This window comes from Phycodurus eques, chromosome 2 (genome assembly GCF_024500275.1).
Source record: "Phycodurus eques isolate BA_2022a chromosome 2, UOR_Pequ_1.1, whole genome shotgun sequence".
NCBI classification, from domain to species: domain Eukaryota; kingdom Metazoa; phylum Chordata; class Actinopteri; order Syngnathiformes; family Syngnathidae; genus Phycodurus; species Phycodurus eques.
In genome coordinates, this window is record NC_084526.1 from 7548817 (window position 1) to 7573933 (window position 25117).

The 25117-nt window shown below is 44.7% G+C and overlaps 1 protein-coding gene across 1 annotated transcript in view; it reads left to right on the forward strand.

The window, feature by feature from the left end:
- Positions 1 to 22272, forward strand: part of LOC133399419 (stereocilin-like) — a 41195-nt gene extending 18923 nt beyond the window's left edge. Inside the window, 14 exon segments of the mRNA XM_061671000.1 lie at positions 29 to 152; positions 280 to 362; positions 458 to 593; positions 1631 to 1836; positions 3609 to 3699; positions 3794 to 3965; positions 6044 to 6055; positions 6706 to 6869; positions 8301 to 8456; positions 8544 to 8686; positions 9012 to 9160; positions 9376 to 9473; positions 21818 to 21965; positions 22145 to 22272. Of these exon segments, the coding sequence (XP_061526984.1) occupies positions 29 to 152; positions 280 to 362; positions 458 to 593; positions 1631 to 1836; positions 3609 to 3699; positions 3794 to 3965; positions 6044 to 6055; positions 6706 to 6869; positions 8301 to 8456; positions 8544 to 8686; positions 9012 to 9160; positions 9376 to 9473; positions 21818 to 21965; positions 22145 to 22233 (1771 nt within the window). The 3' untranslated portion in view covers positions 22234 to 22272.
- Positions 22273 to 25117: the final 2845 nt, after the last annotated feature.

Genomic DNA, 25117 nt, shown 5'->3' on the forward strand with positions numbered 1-25117 from the left:
TTTATATACATGACTTGTGTGCTTGTAGAGACCTGGGCCATGTTGCAGTTGGAATGACATGTGACTTTTTGAGGCTTTGGAGCAATGACAGTGATTTTGTAGAGCTGCTTCACTTCGTCACTATTTTGCCAGGAAACTTGAGACCTGCTCTGGTGAGAAGTTAATGCCCCAAAAAGTGCTGACTCTTACTGTTTCCCCAGTGCAATTACTATCAAGTTTGCATGCAAATGTCTCCCAAAATATGTTTAGCGCTAACTCTTTTTTGTATTACATGACAAGCGGAAATGTATCATCGAGGAAGTGAGAAAACATCCTCACCTTGATGTCAGTGGTTTAAGCCCTCGGTTTTCTGCAACATTACCGCAAGTATCTCCTTTTTTGGCATGCAAATGGATTGTTGACATAAATCATTTACAGTTCCCACAAAACCATATACTTCTGCTCTGTTCGCTCTCAGAGTGACAATGATGGACGACCTTTCCAACACATCCCTCAGGGCTGTTTTGGACCATGTTCAGACACATTTTGCTGATTTTCTCCAACTACCACATTACAAGCAGACAAACATGGCAAAGAAGGCTGTAAGTGAACTGGTAATAGACTTATTTTTAATAGTCGTTGGAGCATCATTATTTTTGTAAAGGCAGAGTTTTTGTTACAGCTCTTATAATGGATCTCATTAGATCGTTCTGATGTATTCAATGTTGGGATCAAGCCTGCTTTTGCCATATTCTGTTGCTCTAATGAGAGCCAAAAGCTGCGATATCAAGAATTCACACTTCTTGTATCATGAAATACAGTCAGACGTGGGAAAAGTACTCACACTCTGTACTGAAGTAGAAGTACAGATACTTGTGTAAAAAAAAAAAAAGACTGGTAAAAGTAGAAGTACTGATTCAGCTCTCTTCGATGAAGAGGGGGTTTGCAATGTTAAAACTAGTCGCAAGATTTGAACGTAGAATCTCTGCTCCAGCCTGTGTCTGACCAAAACTTGGCACGCGATTATGAGAGTGTGTAGTCGTGACAAATAGTTACATCGAACGCATATACAGCTTCAACAAAATAGCAGCGCTAGCAATACTACGCTAGCATTAGCACTATAAACAAGCCGACATTAGCCGCGGTTGCTACGTTGGTAGCAGTGAATGATTCGTAATGGATTGTTACTATGACACTAAATATTATCAGTTTAAATTTTTATTTTTCAGAATGTGCAAGCAATAAAAAATTGAAAAGAGGTGATAAACCTAGATGTTGAGCAGACATGTTGCTAATTCCGAGTTGGTCCTGAATCCTCTGCAGCTTCTATGTTTGCCCATGTTTTGTCTGTCCAGTATGAGTGTTCTGTGTTATAAGCATGGTCAAACAAATTAAACGCATATCTCAAGGCATTACTGCATTATATAGAGTTGTTGATTACATTGTCATAAAGTATTATATGCAGCAGGAAATAAAACTGAACTGCTTAATTTGCAGCAGTAATAGAACCTGTGAGTGCAAACTCAAGTAATGATGAGATGATTTTGAACCACTTACGTGTGTGGAATTTTACAGCATTCTTACTCCATGCAAGCTCGGAGATGATAATATTTACAAGAATTATTGTATAACAGCATGTGGTGGTCTGCAGGGTTCCTCTTCCCATAATGTGGGTGAGATTGATGGCCCCACTCTGGACTTCCTGGGCCCTCTTCTTCCTTTCTTGGATAGAGACAGTTTGGCTCTGGTAGACAGAGGTGCTCTGGCTTTGCGGCTGGAGGAGATGCAGAGCTTCTGTCTTCCCAAAGAAGCCCTGAGAGATATCAGCGCCCTGCTCACACAGAATGACTTCATGGGGTAAATGAAGCTTTAAAAAGTCATGTTTATTATATGTCAAAAGATCATTTTAAAATAAATGCAATCATTGGAAGAAGATATGCAACACTTTATTATTGACTGGAAAATAAATGTAAACATTCATAAATGCAAGACGTGGGATTGTCAGCGAATCACACATACAGTATGGTTACTGATTTCCCCTACAAATCAATGTTTCTTAAATGGCCAGCCAATTGCTGCTTTGGGGTTTAACATTTATAATTTCAAACTAATTTACTGCAAGGATTTTGAATATTAAAGTTGATCATCAACTAAAATGTGTGAATTTAGAAAATGTTCCTATTTCCTGAGCTAGATACAGATATAGTTTCCAATTTCAGCCGCTTTTATACTTACACCGTGATGAAAAACTGGTGTCGCTCCCCACTTAATCTTGACGGCATCCTCTTTGACTGACACTGACAGCAGTGCTAAAGCAACTGGCAAGAGAATCTCATGCTTGCTGTTGTCGTTAACGTATATTTGATGTCACCGTGAAAAAGGTTGAAACTTGGTAGTTTTGACAAAAACTGTTTCCCTCTCATCTTGTCCTCTTCTCTGCTCTACTGGCATAACTTTGCTTAATTTTCCTCACAATGCACGAACAAGTTTGGGACTTTGTTTTGCTCCCTCTTCCTGAATCAAGTATACATATTCCAAATTAGGTGATGGAATAGTCCATTGCGTGAGAATGGGGGGCACTCAAAACAATCATGATAGATGAATCCTGAATTAAGACAAAAACAATACTAATTGCTTTAAACCAAAGAAACATTTCTTAATTTGGTTTTATGAGACGTTTGGGGGGGGGGGGGGGGGGCGCCGAAAATCTCTGGCCCCAGACAAATGCTTGTGTTAGCCTAATGTTAAGTCCACCCCTTCTTGTAACATTATGACCTCATACTCAGAAATGTATTACTTTTCACAATCTTATAACAATGCAAGCTTGTTCTCATAATTTTACAGTTTTTTTCCTCATTACACATTTTTTCCTTTTCAGTGTGGCCCTAAGACCCTTTATTTAATGCAGGGGTCTCAAACGCGCAGCCTGGGGGCCAATTGGGGCCCGTGAGAAGATATTTTGTGGCCCCCAACTTGACATCAAAGTTTAGTGTTAATGCAGCCCCGCATGTTTCTTTTGCTGATTCGTTGCCCTGGATGTCCTTTTTTTTTTTTTTTTTTTTTTTTTTTTTTTTTTAAATCACTTAGAAGCTACCATAGCTCAGGCTCATGGCAGCTTTCAGCTGTGTTTGTGGACAAGTTAGCCAAAGTGACTTAGCAACGTTAATCACTCACCCAGTACCAGTCATGTCTTTCTCAAAAACCTGCGGTGAAGAGAAAGGTTGGCGATGAGCACAGCCAATTTCAGGAAAAGTGGGAGATGGAATGTTTTTTTGTTGAGCACAGGGGCACCCCATCGTGCCTCATTTGCACAGAGAATGTTGCGGTGCTCAAGAAATACTGCATCAGACGTCATTACTCAACTAGACATGCTGAGGCATATGCAGCAAAATACCAGGGAGATGAGAGAGAGGACCCGGTCACACAATGTATCTTGTTCTGAAATGTTAATAGTAATGATTGAAAAGATTTGATGTATTTTTTTGAATACTTAAACCCTTTTTTGTGGATTATTTGATGCAGCATAGACACACCCAGATTCTATCTCCAGTGGCCTTAATTTAAGTTGAATTTGAGACCCCTGATTTAAGGTAACGTTGACCAAAATATACGACTGCTTTTTTTTTTAGGGAGCCATCCAAGTGGCAAGCTGGAGATGTTGAACATTTGGGAAGGCTGGTGTTCTCCTTGTCAACAAAACAGATTAACTCTATCCCACTGGTGAGAACCCATCATGACAGACCCAGTAGAATAATACATATTTTGTCACATGACTGTCTAAGATGAGTGTATTACACATTGTACCCCTTTTTAGAAAGTGTTGAATAAAGACACAGTGGAACAGGTTCTTGTGGGTCAAGAGCGCTGGGAGGATAGTCCGGTGGGTGTAGTCTGTTTGAAGTGGCGCATGGACCAACGTCATCAAAGAGAGAAGACGCAGAGCCTCATGCGAGGGATTGTAAAAATCCAAGGCATTGGAAAAAAAAGTTCAGTATTTTATTCTATACTCTTTGGATCTTGTACAACACCAACTCCAATGAAGTTTGGACACTGTGTTAAACATAAATAAAAACTGAATACAATGATTTGCAAATCATGTTCAACCTATATTTAATTGAATACACTACAAAGACAAGATATTTAATGTTCAAACTGATAAACTTTATTGTGTTTAGCAAATAATCAATAACTTAGAATTTTATGGAACAGCGACACGGTAGCCGACTGGTTAGAGCGTCTACCTCACAGTTCTGAGGACCGGGGTTCAATCCCCAGCCCCGCCTGTGTGGAGTTTGCATGATCTCCCCGAGCCTGCGTGGGTTTTCTCCGGGCACTCCGGTTTCCTCCCACATCCCAAAAACATGCATTGTAGGTTGATTGAAGACTCTAAATTGCCTGTAGGTGTGAATGTGAATACAAATGGTTGTTTGTTTATATGTGCCCGCGATTGGCTGGCAACCAATTCAGGGTGTACCCCGCCTCCTGCCCGATGATAGCTGGGATAGGCTCCAGCACTCCCGCGACCCTTGTGTGGATAAGCGGCTCAGAAATGGATGGATGGATAGCTTGAACATGATTTGCAAATCATTGGATTCTGTTTTCATTTATGTTTAACACAACGTCCCAACTTCATTGGAATTGGGGTTGGATGATTATGCTGTGTACAATCCATCTACTCCCAAAGGCCGAGACAAAGACACTATGTTAATCATTGTGGTTGTAGGTTGTAGTCGCCTTCCACTGAAGTGCATTAGTGAATGCCATTAGATGCGCTATAAATCAGGGGTGCCCACACAATTTCAGCTCTTAAGTTAAAGTACAAATGTGGTTCATTTCAGAGACTTACAAAAATACATCATGTACTTATTATAACAATGCCACAAAAGTGACGTGCATACAAACTAAAGCTAGAGAACCCAACAGGAATGTGTTATTATAATTACTATTACAACAAACAAGTACACAGGGGACAGTGCCTCTGGATTGGCTGACTGTGGTGGTGGTCCCTCTTTTCATAAGTGGGACCAGAGGGTGTGTTCCAATTACAGGCGGATCACACCCCTCAGCCTCTCTGGTAAGGTCTATTCAGGGGTGCTGGAGAGGAGGATCCATCAGGAAGTCGAATCACAGATGCAGGAGGAGCAGTGCGATTTTCATCCTGGCCGTGGAACAGTGGACCAGCTCTACACCCTCGGCAGGGTCCTCCAGGGTGCATGGGATTTCGCCCAACCAGTCTACATGTGTTTTGTGGACTTGGAGAAGGGATTCGACCATATCCCTTGGGGAGTCATGTGGGGGGAGCTTCGGGAGCATGGAGTACTGAACCCCCTGATACGGGCGGTTCGGTTCCTGTACAACCAGTGTCAGAGTTTGGGCCGCATTGCTGGCAGTAAGTCTGATTCGTTTTCAGTTAGGGTTGGACTCCGCCAAGGCTGCCCTTGGTCACCGATACTGTTCATACTTTTTATGGACAGAATTTCTAGGCACAGCCGAGGCATAGAGGGATCTAGCTCGGTGGCCTCAGTATTGCAGCTCTGCTTTTTGCAGATGATGTGCCGGGATCTCCAACTCTCACTGGAGCAGTTTGCCGCCGAGTGTGAAGCGGTTGGGATGAAAATCAGCACCTCCAAACCTGAGACCATGGTTATCAGTCGGAGAAGGGTGGAGGCCCTCTTCAGGTCGGGGATGAGATCCTGCCCCAAGTGGAGGAGTATCTTGTGGTCTTGTTCACGAGTGAGGGAAAAATGGAACGGAAGATCGACAGGCAGATCGGTGCAGCATCTGCAATGTTGCGGACTTTGTATCGGTCCGTTGTGGTTAAGGAGCTAAGCCGAAAGGCGAAGCTCTCAATTTACTGGTTGATCTACGTTCCTACCCTCACCTATGGTCAAGAGCTGTGGGTCGTGACCGAAAGAACAAGATTCCGGATAAAAGCGGCCAAAATGAGTTTCCTCTCCCTTAGAGATAGGGTGAGAAGCTCAGTCATCCGAGAGGGGCTCAGAGTAGAGCCGCTGCTCCTCCACATTGAGAGGAGCCAGATGAGGTGGCTCGGGCATCTGATTAGGATGCCTCCCTGGTGAGGTGTTCCGGGCACGTCCCACCGGGGACAACCCTGGACACGCTGGAGAGACTTATGTCTCCCGGCTGGCCTGAGAACGCCTCGGGATCCGCCCGGAAGACCTGGATGAAGTGGGTGGGGAGAGGGAAGTCTTGGCGTCCCTGCTAAAGCTTGACATTGATAACCTCTCACTTCATTTATCAAAATACTTGAATACCATTATAATGTCTTCAAAAGGGGGATTTCCCATGCAAAAGCCAATGATTTCCACATCATGATGCCAATAGAAAAAACATTTCACGGAACATTTTTATTTTTATGAACATTTTAGTTTGAAACACGGCTCTGGCCTTCCTGTGTGGAGTATGCATGTTTTCCCCGTGCTTGTGTTTTTTTTTTTTGGGTACTCACATTCCAAAGGCATGCGTGTTAGGTTCATTCACTCTTCATTGTGAGTGTGAGTGGTTGTTTGTATATACACTATGTGCCCTGTTATTGACTGGCTACTAGTGCAGCGTGTACCCTGCCTCTCACCCAACATCAGCTGGGATAGGCTCCAGCTCACCCATGACCATAATCAGAACAAACGCTATAAAATGGCTCCGACCCTATGTTTGGGAAACCCTGTTACAGATTGATAAGAAATATTTCTTTTCTTCTTGGACTAGTCCCCAGCTGTGCAGACATCAGAGGTACTTTCCCCTCCGCGTGGACATCATCTCAGTTGAGCCGCATGTCACAAGTCGACCTGAAAGAGTGTGTAGAAGTCTTCGGCCAGGATACTTCGCTGAGCTCTGAGCAGCGCCGGGCACTCTGGGTCAAACTTAGACAGGTAAGTAGATACAAGAATGGGCAAAACAGTTCTTTTTTTCTCAAGTTCTTTTTTTTGTTTGTGTGATTTTATTTTGGGTCTGTGGTGGAATGTTTTTGGGAGGGATAACAAATGTGCCTCAACTGAACTCAACCTCTTGCACCCAATAAAAGCGATACAATGCTTGACTTTTGGTCTCCAATCTATTATGTCCAGTCAGTGAGGTACATTGCACAAGCTAATGAGAGCCAATACAAGACCTAGATTAAAAATGATGCCTTTACAAAGCTAACAAGGTTCACTTATTATTAGAACTGTATTAATGTGGTTGTAGTTTGCAGTGGTGTAAAAGTGCCCTTCATCCGAGTGATTTGTAGCCTTTTAGGTCAGGAATCGTTTTGTGTAACTTCAACCTAAGCGTGCAATTTCACTCAGGCAATCACTATAATGATGTAATGTAATAATAATGTAAAGTTATGATTATGAATAATGAAATATATATAAAACACTGGTACAGTATTATTATAAAAATAATGACAAAGATTAACATTTTTGGTAGGTTAGGAAAGTAAAAAATATTGTAATTGTCCATCCATCCATCCATCCATCCATCCATTTTCTTTACCACTTATCCTCACTAGGGTCGCGGGCACGCTGGAGTCTATTCCATCTGGCTCTGGGCGAGAGTCAGGGTACACCCTGAACTGGTCGCGAGCCAATCGCACGGCACATGTAAACAATCAACCATTCTCAGTCACATTCATACCAATGTACAATTTAATTTTTTTTTTTTTTTTTCCCTCAATTAACCTACCATGCATGTTTTTGGAATGTGGGACAAAACCCAGAGAAAACCCACGAAGGCATGGGGAGAACATGCAAATTCCACAAGGCGAGGCCAGATTTGTACCCGGGTCCTCAGAACTGTGAGGCAGACGTGCCAACCAGTCATCCAACGTGCCAACCAGTCGTCCAACGTGCCAACCCGGTTAATATCTTTACCAAATTTAATATAGCCTACCACCGCATATTTAGAACCAATTGCAATCACTCCATATGTGGTCAAGGGTAGATACAGCCACCAGTGCACTTCATTGAAAAAAACGGTAACAAAATAAGCACACGTAAAAGGGCGATTCTAGGATCAGAGATTTAGGGGTGCTGGGATTCATTTTAGGGGTGCTTCAGTACCCCTAAAAATGGGCTAGAAATGCTTATGGTTAGCATATTATTAGATATACACCACTCTGACAGTGACAATCAAAACCAGCCCTTGTATTGAATGCCATTAAGTTTTGCAGCTGTACCTAATGATGTGCCCAGTGAGTGTGGAAATCCACGTAGTCTCCATCACTGACAGCCAAAAACAGTCCACGGCTTTAGGCTGTGTACGGTGTGATTGTCAACACCTTCCTGTGATTGAACTATATTACTTTTCTCTGTCCACTCCAGTCGTTCAGTCCAGTGAGTAAGCTCAGAACAGATGAGGTTCTGGCTCTCGGTTCTCTAGTGACTGAAATGACAGTCAGAGAACTGCATGATGTCTCTTTGACTGATCTGGCTGTTTTGGCCCATCTGGGGACGTTGTCACCCTGGAGCACGAAGAAGGTCAATTGAATTTAAACTTGAAGTTTATGCACATTGACTTACAGTATAAACTACTGAATGTGCTTATTACTCATTTTGACTATTCAGATGAGAGCGGTCATTTCCGGGGTGATGCGCAAGTGCAACCTGAAAATAGAGCAGTTATCTGTCGTCGATTTGGCGACATCTGGCCATCTGATCTGTGGTCTATATCCCTCAGAGATTAAAAGAATGAACCCTTACAACCTCAGGTAAGTCAGTGTAATCTTTCCAAAGATGAAATATTTTGGTCTTCATATCTACTCAAACAGTATTTTTATCAACAGTTGCGGTATATACAGTATAAAAATGATAGTACAGGTACATTCAATCAGAAAAAGGATGGTGGCAGGGGGAAAGTGATTAGTTTATAAGTTGCAAATGTGTATAAGTATGTCAAGTTGCTCAATTGCCATAACTCACTGGCTAACAAATGTACATAACTAAAAAGTGGGTGCACACACATAGAAGCGTTCTGTAAACATTTTGCATATGCTCAGAGGAGTGAATCCAGAACCTTTCTTTCTGAAACGGCAGCATGGCGGTCCGGTTCCTACGGGAAATGTCCTTGCCATGCACAGAACAGCAGATGGAGGCTTTGACAAGTCGTTTGTCCAGACCTGAGGCCTTTGGTCCACTCAGTGCTTGGGGACCTGAAGTTTTCACAGAAATTGGGACACTGGCAGGTACAGACAAACGTAATATCCCAAAGGGTATTTTGTTGCCAACCTTTTATTTCCCCTCATCCAGAGTGAGGACAAACAATTCTTGATGGATTGGAACAATTAAAAACAAATCTCCTTGGGGTTTGAGAGTAGAACTGGAAAAGTTGTGAAAAAGCTTTATTTTGAGCTACATTAATCATCTAACGACAATGTTTGTGAAACTTCTGTATGCTCAGCGGGCCTCGAAGACATTGTTTTGTCAGCTCTGACACAAGAACAAGTGGAAGGAATTACCAGTGAAGCAATCAGCCTGCTGTCACCCAAAAAGATGGCAGTAAGTTCCGCCTTTGATTTCATGGCAAGAGGTAACTTAGAAGCAATTTATGTCAAGCAGATTACACTGCATTTCAAGACTAGGTTTTTTTTGGACTGTATATGAAAATATTCTCTTATAGCTCCATAGTGGACCAATTCATATTGATGACACAACATCAGCTGGGGGTTCATATCATAATCAGTTTTGGAGCTTCTGAAAGATTTAAGGGGCTGTCTTGGAGCCAGTCACAAGAAGGAATCATGCCATAAAACCTATGACAAAACTCCTCTCAAATTCGCATTTACGTGTCTAGGTCATGTAGTGTACTGACTAAAATGTGTTGAACTGTATTTGTTTGAATTGCTGTTGTGAAAACTAGTTAAAAGTTTGTTTGGTTCTTTGTGTGGATGGATACTGGGGTGTCCTGCGTTCCGAGAGGGTCTGTGAACATTTCAGGTTTTTTTTTTTTTTTTTAATGATTGATTGAAGGGGATTCGAAGAAGGAGGTGGGTCGTGGAGAAAGAGCGGGAGATGCGGCGGGAAGAGAGTTGTTGTTTTTGGGGGGGTCGGTGGACCTGGGTTTTGAACGCGAAACGGATTGACTGTTTCCACGCGAACGGATTGACTGTTTCAACGCGAACAGATTTACTGTTTCAACGCGAATGGATTTACTCTTTCAACGCCACGGGTTCTGCCTGCTCAACGCGACGGGTCCTGCCTGCTCAACGCCACCGGGCTGCCGCTTCGACGCTACGGGATCCAGTCGCTGTGCCTACTGCAGCGTTTTGAGGGCCCGTTCCTACGCCAATCGGTTTCGGTTTCTTTTCCCCAGTGAACTGAGGGTTCAACGGTTTTGTGAGTACTGCCAGTGAGGGCTACATGTGGGGGCTCGTCCGGAATTGTTATTGTTCACTAGTGTATTTGTGAGCAAAGAGAAAAAAAAAAAAAAAAAGAAGAAATTCAGTCAACGGTGACCGGGGTTGTAATAGCACTGTAATCACAATACTGAGTGTGTTTTGTGTGACTGGTTTTGAAAAAAAAAAAAACTCAAAACAATACATGGAGTCCGAACAAATAATCAAATGGTGTGACGACAAAGGTATTGATGTTAAGAATTATATTGTGCTTAGTGGGGTTTCTCTTGATGTTACTGATGAGAACATTTACAAGGTACTTGATGAAGCTAAAATTTTTGGTCGCACTAAAATCAGAGGTCGGTGTCTAACATGCACAAACAACAATCAGTCCGTATTAGTTGAGACCACAGATGACATGACTAAAACTGACTTACCTGAACAGTTGGTTGCTGGGGACCCGTCAGACTTGTGGGTAGTAAGTGTCCCTGATTTTCAGGCTTTCCATGTGACTCGTGACAAAAGAGGTTTCCAATCCAAGCTAGTATCATTCTTAGCCAGTGAAGGAAAGACTTTAGATGATGTGACAGGTTTGCTTAAGACCACGCCTGCCCCACCCGCTGTTCCTGACTTGAACACAGAGCTTGTCAATGCCATCTCTTTGCTTGTCAAGCCCCGCCTATGGACGGACAAGGCTATCGTAAACTTCGCTTCTTCTCGGACATAAAGCCAACGCTACCTGGAGAAGAGGAGTATGACTCTTGGGCGGAACAGACCACCCACCTGCTGGATGAGTGGCAATGTTCTGATGTCAAGAAACAGAGAATCACTGAAACTCTCAAAGGGCCTGCAGCAGATATTGTCCGGGGTTTAAGAGCCACTAACCCCAGTGCCGCTGCCAATGAGTATCTTAAGGCCCTAGAAACAGCTTTTGGGACCACAGCAGCTGATCTCATGGTAAGGTTCCGTAACACATTCCAGCAAGAAACTGAGAAGTTGTCAGGATACTTACTCAGGTTAGACAAACTGCTGCACGCTGTTCATCGGAAAGGTGGGATCGACGTCACTGTCATGAACAGGACACGCATCGAGCAAATTGCTAGAGGTGCTCTCACTCATGATCTTGCTGCACTTCGTATAAGGATGACTTACAAGCTAAAGCCCGCTCCAAGCTTCACAGAGCTCCTTCGTGAGGTAAGAGAAGAAGAGGGGATGGTTCTTGAAAGAGAAAGAGTGAAGAATGTTGTTTCTTCATCTGCGGTTAAGTGTGCAGGTTGTGCTACGGCGTCAGTGGTGTCAAAACAAAAAGAGTCTGCACCATCAGTAGCTGTTGGAGTGGAGACCGACCATGACATAGAGAGTCTGAAGAAGGAAATTCAGGGGCTTAAAAGTGATATTGCACGTCTGCTATCTGTCTCTGTCGCCACATCAGAAAGTCCACCACAGCATGCAATCCAGAACCACACTCAAAAGGCTGCTGTAAAATATGCAACTGGGAAAGAGAGAACTCCCAGATTTCAATATGGTGCAGATGTTTTTTGCTACAAATGTGGTGAAGATGGTCATTTTCAGCGGGAGTGTGAAAACCCAGAGAATCTCCGAAAAGTAAATAAGCGTCTCCTGAAAGCAAAACAGCTGATGGGAAACTTCCCAGGAGCTCAGTAAAGGAACGGCCTGATGCTCTGGAGAGAACACGTTCCACAAAGTGTGATACGCTAAAAGAAAGCAAGGCTGATTTGCCAGAGGGTTTAATTGGACCTAGTTCTGTTGTTACTGTACAAGTTGAGGGCATCTACGCCAAAGCTTTGCTTGATAGTGGGTCCCAAGTTACCCTGCTGTACCGCTCCTTTAATGACAAGTATCTGAAACACCTGCCCTTGACCCCTATTGAGTGCTTGGAGATTTGGGGCCTCAGTGCAGACCGATATCCATATGATGGTTATATGTGTTTGAAACTTGAGTTTGCTGGAGATGTAGTGGGTGTAGCTAAGACCATAGAAACACTTCAGAATCAGAATCAGAATCATCTTTATTTGCCAAGTATGTCCAAAACACACAAGGAATTTGTCTCCGGTAGTTGGAGCCGCTCTAGTACAACAAACAGTCAATTTACAGAACACTTTGGGGACATAAAGACATTGACAAAAAACAATTGTGCAAAAAGATGCAGAGTCCTCTAGCACTTAGAGCAGTTCGAACGACTAATATTGCAATAGTCCGGTGCAATGACCATTGTGCAAAGGGCGCTGAGACTTCAAGGAGTGTATGCGGTTTAAAGTGACGAGTAGTGCGATCATCTGGGACAATGTCGGTTGTGCAAATGTTACAGATACTCCTCAATCAGTGTGCAAATGGAGCAGATGCTACTCTGGCATGAGTGGCCAGTATATGCAAATAGTGCAGCATGGCGAGACAACTACAGTGAGTGCACAAGTAATACATAATTGGCCCCACAGAAATGTGACAACGAACTCAAGTCAAAAAATTGCCAGCTTGTTGTAATGGAATTATAGGTTAGGTGTTTAAGAAGTTGATCGCAAGAGGGAAGAAGCTGTTGGAATGTCTACTAGTTCTAGTTTGCGTTGATCGGTAGCGCCTACCTGAGGGAAGGAGCTGGAAGAGCTGGTGACCGGGGTGCAGACGGTCCGAGAGGATTTTGCACGCCCTTGTCTTAGTTCTGGCAGCGTGCAAGTCCTCAATGGTGGGTAGGGGGGTACAGACAATCCTTTCAGCAGTTTTGATTGTCCGTTGCAGTCGGAGTTTGTCCTTTTTTGTAGCAGCACCAAACCAGACTGTGATGGAAGAACACAGGACCGATTCGATGACCGCTGTGTAGAACTGTCTCAGCAGCTCCGGTGGCAGGCCGTGCTTTCTCAGAAGCCGCAGGAAGTACATCCTCTGCTGGGCCTTTTTGAGGACGGAGTTGATGTTGTTCGCCCACTTCAGGTCCTGGGAGATTGTAATTCCCAGGAACTTGAAGGTCTCGACGGTTGACACAAGGCAGCTGGACAACGTGAGGGGCAGCTGTGGCGAAGGATGCCTCCTGAAGTCCACGATCATCTCTACCGTCTTGAGCGTGTTCAGCTCCAGGTTGTGTCGCCCGCACCGCAGCTCCAGCCGCTCCGCTTCCTGTCGATATGCAGATTCGTCACCGTCCTTGATGAGGCCGATGACAGTGGTGTCATCTGCAAACTTCAGGAGCTTGACAGTCGGGTTCGCTGAGGTGCAGTCGTTCGTGTAGAGAGAGAAGAGCAGCGGAGAGAGGACACAACCTTGGGGCGCCCCAGTGCTGATGCTGCGTGTGGATGAGGTGGCCTCCCCCAGCCTGACCTGCTGTGTCCTGCCCGTCAGAAAGCTGTAAATCCACTGGCAGATGGCAGGTGAGACGCTGAGCTGGAGAAGCTTGGTTGAAAGGAGTTCAGGGATGATGGTGTTGAACGCTGAGCTGAAGTCCACGAACAGGATCCTCGCGTAGGTCCCTGCACTGTCGAGGTCTTCTAGGATGAAGTGCAGTCCCATGTTGACTGCATCATCCGCAGACCTGTTCGCTTGGTAGGCAAACTGCAGGGGGTCCAGCAGGAGACCTGTGACACTCTTGAGGTGGTCCAGCACGAGACGTTCAAAGGACTTCATGACCACAGATGTCAAAGCGACAGGCCTGTAGTCATTCAGACTAGAGATTGCAGGTTTCTTGGAGACTGGAATGATGGTGGAGCGTTTGAAGCAGGATGGAACTTGGCACATTTCCAAAGATCTGTTAAAGATCTGAGTGAAGACTGGAGCGAGCTGGTCCGCGCAGACTTTGAGGCAGGATGGGGACACATGGTCCGGTCCTGTTGCTTTGTTAATCTTCTGTTGTTTGAAGATGCGTCTCACATCCTGTTCATGGATGGTTAACGCAGAAGTCAGAGGTGTGGTTGTGGTCGAGGGTGCGGCCGGGTGGGTGTGTGGAGTGAAACTGTCCTTTTCAAATCTGCAATAGAAGGTATTCAAGTCGTTGGCTAGTGTGCTATTGTTCTCAGCTTGGGGGGATCGTCGCTTGTAATTAGTCAGCGATTGGAATGCACGCCAGACTGATTTCGAGTCGTTCGCGCTTAACTGTTTTTCCAACTTTGCTGCATAGATCCTCTTTGCAATGTTAATTTCTTTAGTAAGCTGGTTTCTAGCTCGATTATACAGGGCCCTGTCCCCGCTCTGATATGCATCTTCCTTAGCTTGGCGAAGCTGCTTAAGTTTAGCAGTGAACCACGGCTTGTTGTTGTTGAATGTCCGAAATGATTTTGTTGGTACACAAACCTCTTCACAGAAACTGATATAGGATGTGACAGTGTCCGTATATTCATCCAGGCTGCCAGCTGAATTTTCAAAGACACTCCAGTCTATGCAGTCTAAACAGCTTTGAAGTTCCATCTTTGCTTCATTGGTCCACTTTTTGACTGTTTTCACTGTAGGCTTCGCACATTTAAGTTCTTGCTTGTACGTCGGTATTAAGTGAATTAAGCAGTGATCAGACGAGCCCAGGGCTGCACGAGGTATAGCACGGTATGCGTTTTTTACCGTAGTGTAGCAGTGGTCTAAAGTATTATTTTCCCTGGTAGGACAGTCGATGTGCTGCTTGTATTTAGGGAGTTCGTGGTTGAGTTTAGCTTTGTTAAAGTCCCCGAGAATAATGAGGGGTGAGTCAGGGTGTTTTTTTTCAATTTCGTTGACTTGTTCGGCGAGCGTTAGCAATGTGGCGCTCGTGTTAGCTTGCGGTGTGATATAGACTCCAGCCAGTATAAACGATGCAAACTCACGTGGCGAGTAAAATGGTTTACAGTTCAGAAACAGCGACTCCAAATGCGGGCTGCAGTGTGTGCTGAGCACCGTGACGTCCGTACACCATTTTTCGTTTATATGGAGGCATATCCCGCCGCCCTTCGTTTTTCCTGATGATTCCATGTCGCGGTCCGCTCGATGAATGTTGAAGCCGGGAAGCGTGACGGCGCCATCGGGTACAGCGTCGCAAAGCCAGGTCTCTGTGAAGCACATGGCCGCGGAACGTCCGAAGTTTTTACTGGTCTTTAACAGAAGATGAAGCTCGTCCATTTTGTTGGGTAGTGAGCGTACATTCGCGAGGTGGATCGACGGGAACGCCAATCTGTGTCCTCTCTTGCGGAGTTTCACCTGAATGCCGGCTCGTTTTCCTCTGTGGCGCCGCTTCCGCATCCATGCGCCGAAAACCGCGGACGCCGCTCCGGTGAGTAACTCGGGGAAAAAACTGAGCGGATTTTCGAAAGTTGGTGACAGAAAGTCCGGAGTAGCCTCCTTGATGGTTAGAAAGGTCTCCCCTTGTGTAAGTGTGTAAGTGAGTTGTGTAAGTGTGTAAGTGAGTCGTGTAAGGTCTCCAAAGACGGACGAAAAACACAAAAACAAAGACAATACTAGAGAGCGCGTTACCGAGGCGGCCACACTGGTAGGCGCCATCTTGGTCATAATGTGCTTGTGCTGTGTGTCCAGACCCAGCCATGAAAGGTGAGATTTCTATTGTGGTTGGCACAAACACCTCCATAGTTCGGAGCTTATTTCATTCCTGCAAGACACAAAACGGAGATAATTTCTTACATAACATGTCTGTTCACCCCGCAATAAAAGAGGCTTATGAGAAGTTTCGGAGCACCCCAGATGACGCAGCTGACCTAAAAAGAGGAACAGTCTGGTTCACTCGAGAGAAGCCCTTAGTGCTGTCTCCTGGTGGCGTTGCAAAAGTGGTTGGCGTGCCAAAATTTGCGGGGGGGGTTTTCTGGTCAGGCTGTTCTTGTAGAACGCCCAGAGGAGGGTTACTTCCCTGAAGAACTGTTAGTGATGCCTGTTGTTGATAAAGCAAGCGCTGTTCATTGTCGTCGTATCACAGTAACTTTAAGAAATGTATCAAATCATTCTGTGACATTGAAACGTGGTATGCAAATTGCTCATTTGCACAGGGTGGATGTAATAAATGCAGTCCCTGAAAAGAAGTCATCTGAGCCGTCCACATCTCAACTATGCCCCTCGTCTTTCAACTTCGTAGATTCTCCTGTGCCTCCTGAGTGGAAGGAGAGGCTGTGTCAGAGAATGATGGAAAGGAAAGAGGTTTTCTCCTGTAGTGAGTTAGACGTTGGTTGTGCAAAGAGCACACAACACAGCATTCGAGTGACGGAGGACAAACCATTCAGAGAACGCTTTAGACGCTTACCTCCAAAGGATTTGGAGGATGTGAGAAAACATTTAAATTATTTGAAAGAAGCTGGAATAATTTCAGAGTCTAGAAGCCCCTATGCGTCACCTATCGTTGTGGTCCGCAAGAAAAATGGGACCATACGTATGTGCGTGGATTACAGGACATTAAATAGGAGAACAATTCCTGACCAGTATACAGTCCCACGTGTGGAGGATGCCCTGACATGCCTGAGTGGTAGCAAATGGTTCAGCGTGCTTGATCTCCGAAGTGGCTACTATCAGATCCCTTTATGTGATGCTGACAAAGAAAAAACGGCATTTACCTGTCCGGCAGGATTTTATCAATTTGAGAGAATGCCACAAGGCATCTGCGGAGCACCAGCCACGTTTCAGCGTATCATGGAAAGGACGGTTGGTGATATGAATCTGCTGGAAGTGTTAGTGTACCTTGATGATGTCATTGTTTTCGGGAGAACATTGGAGGAACATGAGCAGCGCCTTCTTAAAGTGCTTGACAGATTAAAGGAAGAGGGACTTAAATTATCTTTGGATAAATGTCAGTTCTGCTGTCCCTCTGTAACCTATCTTGGGCATGTCGTTTCTAGCAATGGCATTGCTACTGATCCTTCAAAGATCGAAGCTGTGAAGTCGTGGCCACGCCCAGAGAACATCACTGCTCTCCGTTCTTTTCTTGGGTTTTGCGGATACTACCGACGGTTTGTGAAAGATTTTTCCAGAGTCTGTCATCCGCTTAATCAGCTACTGCAGGGCTGCATTGTGACTGGAAGGCCAGGAGGAAAGACTAAAATGGAAAAGTACAACAAAGAGAAAGAGAACTCAAAAACAGACATGAAGACAACAGAGTGGTACCACCCATCAGAGCCGTTTGGGGCAAGGTGGAATGAAGACTGTGAGAGAGCTTTTGAGACATTAAAGGTCAGTCTTACAGAATCATCTGTCCTAGCAATCGCAAACCCAAATCTGGATTATGTTCTGCATGTTGATGCAAGTAGAGAAGGCTTAGGAGGTGTCCTCTATCAGGACCAAGGAGAAGGTTTGCGCCCGGTTGCATTTGTAAGTAGGAGCCTCTCTCCGTCAGAAAAAAATTATCCCGCGCATAAACTTGAATTTCTGGCTTTAAAATGGGCTGTCACTACCAAGCTGCATGATTATCTCTACGGAGTCAAGTTTGAGGTTCACACAGAGAATAACCCGTTAACATATGTCTTAACCACCGCTAAGTTGGATAGATGGTTACCGGAGCTATCAATGTATGATTTCAGCCTGAAATATCGCTCTGGAAAACAAAACATTGATGCAGATGCATTGGCACGGCGTCCTCATGCTGACAGCGATGTGTCTGGTGAAGAGGAAGTGTCCATGTCTCCTACCAGCATCCAAGCTGTCTGTCACATGTCGTCAATTAGAAAACCTCATCCTCACCGTTGCAGAGCTGTGGATCTCCTGGGCTCCTCCAAGCATGCTGTACCCAGAGCTTATTGTAATGTGTCTTCTGTAAGCACTCAGCCACTGCCCCAAATGTCTTTAGCTGACATCTCACATTCTCAGCGGGAAGACCCATGCATCGGAGAAGTGTGGTGTGCTGTTGTGCAGAATTTTGCGGACCGGGCTAACAAATGAAAACATCTGGATGTGTCATTGTTGTTAAAAGAGTGGGAAAAGTTAAAGGTCAAGGACTCTGTACTGTACCGAATCAGTAAGCCTCCCAACAAACCAGTTCGACAACAACTCTTACTCCCACAGAAGTTCAGAGAAACTGTTCTTCAGTCTTTGCATGAGCAGTCAGGTCACCTTGGGTTTGACAAAACCTATGGGTTGGTGCGAGAGAGATTTTACTGGCCTCGTATGAAAACACAGGTTGAGACGTATTGTAAAAATTGTCCAAGGTGTATTCAGAGGAAAACGCTGCCCAAGAGACCTGCTGAGTTGTCACATCTTACCAGTGAGGGACCGATGGATCTTGTCTGTATGGATTTCTTGACAATTGAGCCTGACTCCAGAAACATTTGTAATGTGCTTGTAGTTACAGATCACTACACACGTTATGCTCAAGCTTTTGCGACTAAGGATCAAAAGGCGTCAACAGTTGCTAAGGTCCTGTGGGAACAATATTTTGTCCACTATGGTCTACCGAAACAAGTACACTCGGATCAAGGCAGAGATTTCGAGAGCCGCCTCATTCATGAACTGTTGAGTATGCTTGGTATAAAGAAGTCTAGAACCACACCCTACCACCCGCAGGGTGACCCGCAACCTGAGCGTTTCAATAGAACTCTTCTCAACATGCTCGGTACTCTTGATGCACAGGACAAAAGTAAATGGAGTATATACATCAGTCAGCTGGTGCATGCATACAACTGCACACTAAATGAGTCAACAGGCCACTCGCCATATTTTCTCATGTTCGGTCGAGAGGCTAGACTGCCAGTAGATGTGGCATTTGGAGTCTCAAGTGTCTCATCCACCAAGTCCTATCTGAAATACGTCAAAAACATGAAACGAGAATTACAGACTGCCTACCAGCTCGCCGAGAGCATGGCTAGAAAAAAAATGAAGGGAACAAACAACGCTACGATCAGAGAGTTCGTTTCTGTCCATTAGTCTCTGGTGACAGGGTGTTAATCAGAAATCTTGGACTGCAAGGAAAACACAAGCTAGCTGATCGTTGGAAAGCTACACCATACGTTGTGGAGAGTCAACTCCCTGGTTTGCCTGTGTTCAAGTTGAAGCCAGACAACGGACAAGGCTCTAACAAAGTATTGCACCGAGATCACATTCTGCCCATTGGACAGGAAGTGAAATTGAATGTGGAAAAGAACGAAGACACACTTCAACGCAAAAGGAGAGCCAGCAAAAGACTCAAAGCAATGAAGGCTGAAAACTGTAATCTTTCTGGTGTACCAGCGCTTGATCATGTTGAAAAGATTGAGTCTGCCTCTGACTCAGAAGAGGATGAAATGGGTGTGTGGTATGATTATCACTCCATATGTGAGTCAAGACAACCGGAAGCTCAGGAAACTGTTCAATCAGAACCTGTCAGCCTGGATTTGGATCAAGTTGTCCCTCCAATTAACCAAGAGATGGATGAGGTTACAGTTGAGGCACCTGCGGCAACACATGACGATGGATCCGTAGTGCAAGATGAGACTTTTGAAAGTACTGTTGATACTGGAGGGGACAGTGAAGCACAGACATTCGATGTAACGACTGCGAGACAAGACAGTGTTACAGAGAGTTCAGACGAGGCACGACGGCCTCAAAGACTGAAAAGGGTTCCTACCCGACTAACCTATGACTTGTTAGGGATTCCAAGCTCTGTGGCAGTTAGTACTCGTACTGTCTCTCTAGCTAAGGTTGATGATAAGACAGATGGTTTATCTCCATCACCTTTGAGTTACAAGAGCACTTTTTATAAGTGGATTGGTTTGAGAGGGGAGTGTTTATCCTGTTCATAAAAGGTTATGTTGTTATACATGTCATGAGGGCATGACCATTTTTTTTTTGTGGGGGGGAGAGTGTAGTGTACTGACTAAAATGTGTTGAACTGTATTTGTTTGAATTGCTGTTGTGAAAACTAGTTAAAAGTTTGTTTGGTTCTTTGTGTGGATGGATACTGGGGTGTCCTGCGTTCCGAGGGGTCTGTGAACATTTCAGGTTTTTATTTTTTTTTAATGATTGATTGAAGGGGCGGTGCGTCCAATGGGATTCGAAGAAGGAGGTGGGTCGTGGAGAAAGAGCGGGAGATGCGGCGGGAAGAGAGTTGTTGTTGTTTTTGGGGGGGTCGGTGGACCTGGGTTTTGAACGCGAAACGGATTGACTGTTTCCACGCGAACGGATTGACTGTTTTGAACGCGAACGGATTGACTGTTTCCACGCGAACGGATTGACTGTTTCAACACGAACGGATTGACTGTTTCGACGCTACGGGTACTGCCTGCTCAACACCACCGGGCTGCCGCTTCGATGCTACGGGTACTGTCTGCTCAACGGCACCGGGCTGCCGCTTCGACGCTACGGGATCCAGTCGCTGTGCCTACTGAACCGTTTTGAGGGCGCGTTCCTACGGAAATGGGTTTGGGTTTCTTTTCCCCAGTGAACTGAGGGTTCAACGGTTTTGTGAGTACTGCCAGTGAGGGCTACAGTAATTTCAGGGCACTGTTACAGTTGGTGCTGCCTTCTCTAAGAGCAGTTTTTCAGTTGCGCTGTCCCAAGTTCAAAACAAAATGTTATGCAGAATAAACAGATACATCCAGTTTTCACGCACACGGGGCGAGTTAAATCAAACTAAGCATGGTTTAGCTTCAGCTTCCCCCTGCTCCAGTGTCTTCCACTAACGTGTATGTGTTCACAGTGATGGGTTAAATGCAGAGAACAAATTTCGTGTGCATGCATGTTCATGACAATAAAAAGTGATTCTTCTTCTTCTTCTTCTTCTTCTTTTTTATGCGGTTGCTGGCGTCCGCAAAAATATCTACTTCCAAAATAAAATTAATATCCACTCACACTTCCAATTCCATCACTTCAAACTTAATTTTGCGACGATGTATCTCTCCCAAATGTTCTGTGGTGAAAACCACCAGAGCTACCTGAAGAGCAAAACCGTCTTTTAAATACAGCGGTCTCCACCATATTTAGACCTGTTGCCAACAGCGCACGTAGTATGTTAGCAAGTGAACGCGCAATTTAGCCCCTGATATTTGGGGTCTTAGTACAGTATATCTAAGTCTTAACTTAGTCTCGAAGAAGGTGACACACATCACACTTTTTAACATTCTTAATTGTCACACAAATGTAAAAGGAATTTTACCACTAAACATCAAGAAACCCCCCAAAAACCACTCTGCCTTCCCTGGTGATAATGCTATTTAACTGAATTAGAAGGACAGCGGCACGGTGGACGACTGGTTAGACCGTCTGCCTCACAGTTCTGAGGACCCGGGTTCAATCACCGGCCCCGCCTGTGTAGAGTTTGCATGTTATCCCCATGCCTGCGTGGGTTTTCTCCGGGCACTCCGGTTTCCTCCCACATCCCAAAAACATGCATGCGAGGTTAATTGAAGACTCTAAATTGCCGTAGGTGTGAATGTGAGTGCGAATGGTTGTTTGTTTGTCTGTGCCCTGCAATTGGCTGGCAACCAGTTCAGGGTATGTACCCCACTTCCTGCCCGATGATAGCTGGGATAGGCTCCAGCACGCCCGCGACCCCAGTGAGGAGAAGTGGCTCAGAAAATGGATGGATGGATGGATGGATTAAGGACACTGGCTTTGTGTTGGATGCGTGCCTGCCAGGTGGTGTTCAGTGCCGTTCAGTTGTCCTGGCTGAGTGCTGAGCAAGCCTGGGCCATCACTGAGGAGCAGTGGACCGAGCTGGACAACGAACAGAGACACGCACTCAGACTTGCTCGGTATGAAGGAGATTTACTGCTAGAGCAGAGAGGTGGGTATTGACACAACAATCGTGATTGACACTAATTTCATCCTGTCGTACTAAGACTGTTTCCATAATCCAATAATTTATATATTTTACTGTATTTAATATGGTAATGTTTGTTTCTAAGCAACACCTGTGATTTTTATGGTTTGAAGCCAGCACTCATGAATGTTCTGCTTCCACAGGGAGAAACTCTGCTCCAGCAGCCCTGAACACAGATTGCTTCGCTTTAATCTTTGTGGCTCCAAGTCTCTGGTTATGGCATCTCATTTAAAATGCTTCATCTTGTTTAATTAGCATTTGACTTCCCTTATCATCCACTCATTTATACATAAAATAAACATTATGAACCATTTTACTGATTCTCTGTGTTGCTTCCTTTAGTTAACTATGCGCCTGATTTCAGTCTTTTCAGAGAATATAAATTATTCAAAGTGAGTAATTTGTTGATCATTTACTATTCTGAAAAAAAACCCATCATTGGTTCATGTTGTAAATGTGGTTGTTACATAAATATGAACTTATATGTTTTGAGGACTAAAAATAAAAAGGTTTTGACTCAAGCTTTACCAATTACTCTCTGCTTTAATCAGAATCAGAATCATCTTTATTTGCCAAGTATGTCCAAAAACACACAAGGAATTTGTCTCCGGTAGTTGGAGCCGCTCTAGTACGACAACAGACAGTCAATTGACAGAGAACACTTTGGAGACATAAAGACATTGACAAAAAAAACAGTCACTGAGCAGTAAAGGGTTGCTAGTTATCTGGTAATACCGGTACATTTTTTTAAATTTTGTTTTTCAAATTTGGAAAAACAGTTTCGTGCTAACGACTCTAAATCAGTCTGGCATGCATTCCAATCACTGACAAATTACAAGCGACGATCCCCCCAAGCTGAGAACAATGGCACACGAGCCAACGACTTGAACACCTTCTACTGCAGAGTTGAAAAGGACACTTTCACACCCCACACCCACCCAGCCGCACCACCGACCACTATCACTCCACGACTTCTGCGTTAACCATCCGCGAACAGGATGTGAGACGCATCTTCAAACAACAAAAGATTAACAAAGCGGCAGGCGCAGACCATGTGTCCCCATCCTGCCTCAAAGTCTGCGCGGACCACTCGCTCCAGTCTTCACTCAGATATTCAATAGATCTCTGGAACTGTGCGAAGTACCATCCTGTTTCAAACGCTCCACCATCATTCCAGTCCCCAAGAAACCTAAAATCTTGGGTCTAAATGACTACAGGCCTGTTGCCTTAACATCTGTGGTCATGAAGTCCTTTGAACGTCTCATGCTGGACCACCTCAAGAGCGTCACACGTCCCCTGCTGGACCCCCTGCAGTTTGCCTACCAAGCGAACAGGTCTGCGGATGATGCAGTCAACATGGGACTGCACTTCATCCTAGAACACCTCGACAGTGCATGGACCTACGCGACGATCCTGTTCATGGGCTTCAGCTCAGCGTTCAACACCATCATCCCTGAACTCCTTCCATCCAAGCTTCTCCAGCTCAGCGTCTCACCTGCCAACTGCCCGTGGATTTACAGCTTCCTGACGGGCAGGACACAGCAGGTGAGGCTGGGGGAGGCCACCTCATCCACACGCTGCATCAGTACTGGGGCGCCCCAAGGTTGTGTCCTCTCTCCGCTAGCTCTTCTCTCTCTACACAAACGACTGCACCTCAACGCGCCCGGCTGTCAAACTCCTGAAGTTTGTAGATGACACCACTGTCATCGGCCTCATCAAGGACGGTGACGAGTCTGCATATCGACAGGAAGTGGAGCGGCTGGAGCTGTGGTGCGGCCGACACAACCTGCAGCTGAACACCCTCAAGACTGTAGAGATGATCATGGACAGAAGGCATCATTCGCCACAGCTGCCCCTCACGATGTCTAGCTGCCTTGTGTCAACCGTCGAGACCTTCAAGTTCCTGGGAATTACAGTCTCTCAGGACCTGAAGTGGGCGATCAACATCAACTCCGTCCTCAAAAAGGCCCAGCAAATGATGTACTTTCTGCGGCTTCTGAGGAAGCTCCTGCTTGCCACAGGAGCTGCTGAAGCAGTTCTACACAGCGGTCATCGAATCAGTCCTGTGTTCTTACATCATAGTCTGGTTTGGTGCTGCTACAAAACAGGACAAACTCCGACTGCAACGGACAATCAAAACTGCTGAAAGGATTGTCGGTACCCCCCTACCCACCCTTGAGGACTTGCACGCTGCCAGAACTAAGAAAAGAGCGTGCAAACTCCTCTCGGACCCTCCACATCCCGGTCACCAGCTCTTCCAGCTCCTTCCCTCAGGTAGGCGCTACCGATCAATGCAAACTAGAACTAGCAGACATTCCAACAGCTTCTTCCCTCTTGCGATCAACTTCTTTGTATATAATATTGTATATTGTATATAATTGACAATAAAATTCATTTTTACTATTGTACTTAAGAACATGTCAATCTGTTCTTTTTTTGCTTTTACTTAAATACATTTGTTGAATTTGTATTTCTACTTGTAAATGTTTTTTACACATGTACTTCTACCTAAGTACAGAGTATAAGTACTTTTGCCACCTTTGTTAATTGTGTACAAGTAGGCCAAAAGTGCCACTAGTTGTGAAAAAACTACTCGTTACTAGTAAGATTCAGTCATTTTATTAGTGTGCTGAATTGTGTGACCAATAAATGGACCTTAAACTGGGTATGCTTTCCATAAGAGGTTGAAGCTTATAGAATATCATTGCTAATGGCAGAGGTGTCAAAAGTATTTACACTCTGTACATAAGTAAAAGTACAGACACGTATGTTTAAAAAAAAGACAGGTAAAGGTAGAAGTACAGATGTTTTCAAATGTAGGGGATAAACATAAAATGTCATCAAATGAAATGTGCGTTTAAAGTTTATTCAACCAACAACAATTTTTAGCTGTGTGCTTATTTGGTGTGCAAAAATATTAGTTTGTGCCAAAGCAGAGGCTGAATCGTATCGTACAATGCTTTTAAAAGTGTAGTCCAAGTCCCACTCGAGGTACATGGACTCCCTCTCGCGGTATGCAATAGAATAGCTGTAAAGGTCAGTTTTATTTGACTGTGGAGTTCAGTACATTTGCATTTAATCTTAAAAAAAGATATATCTTTAAAAATTTTAATATT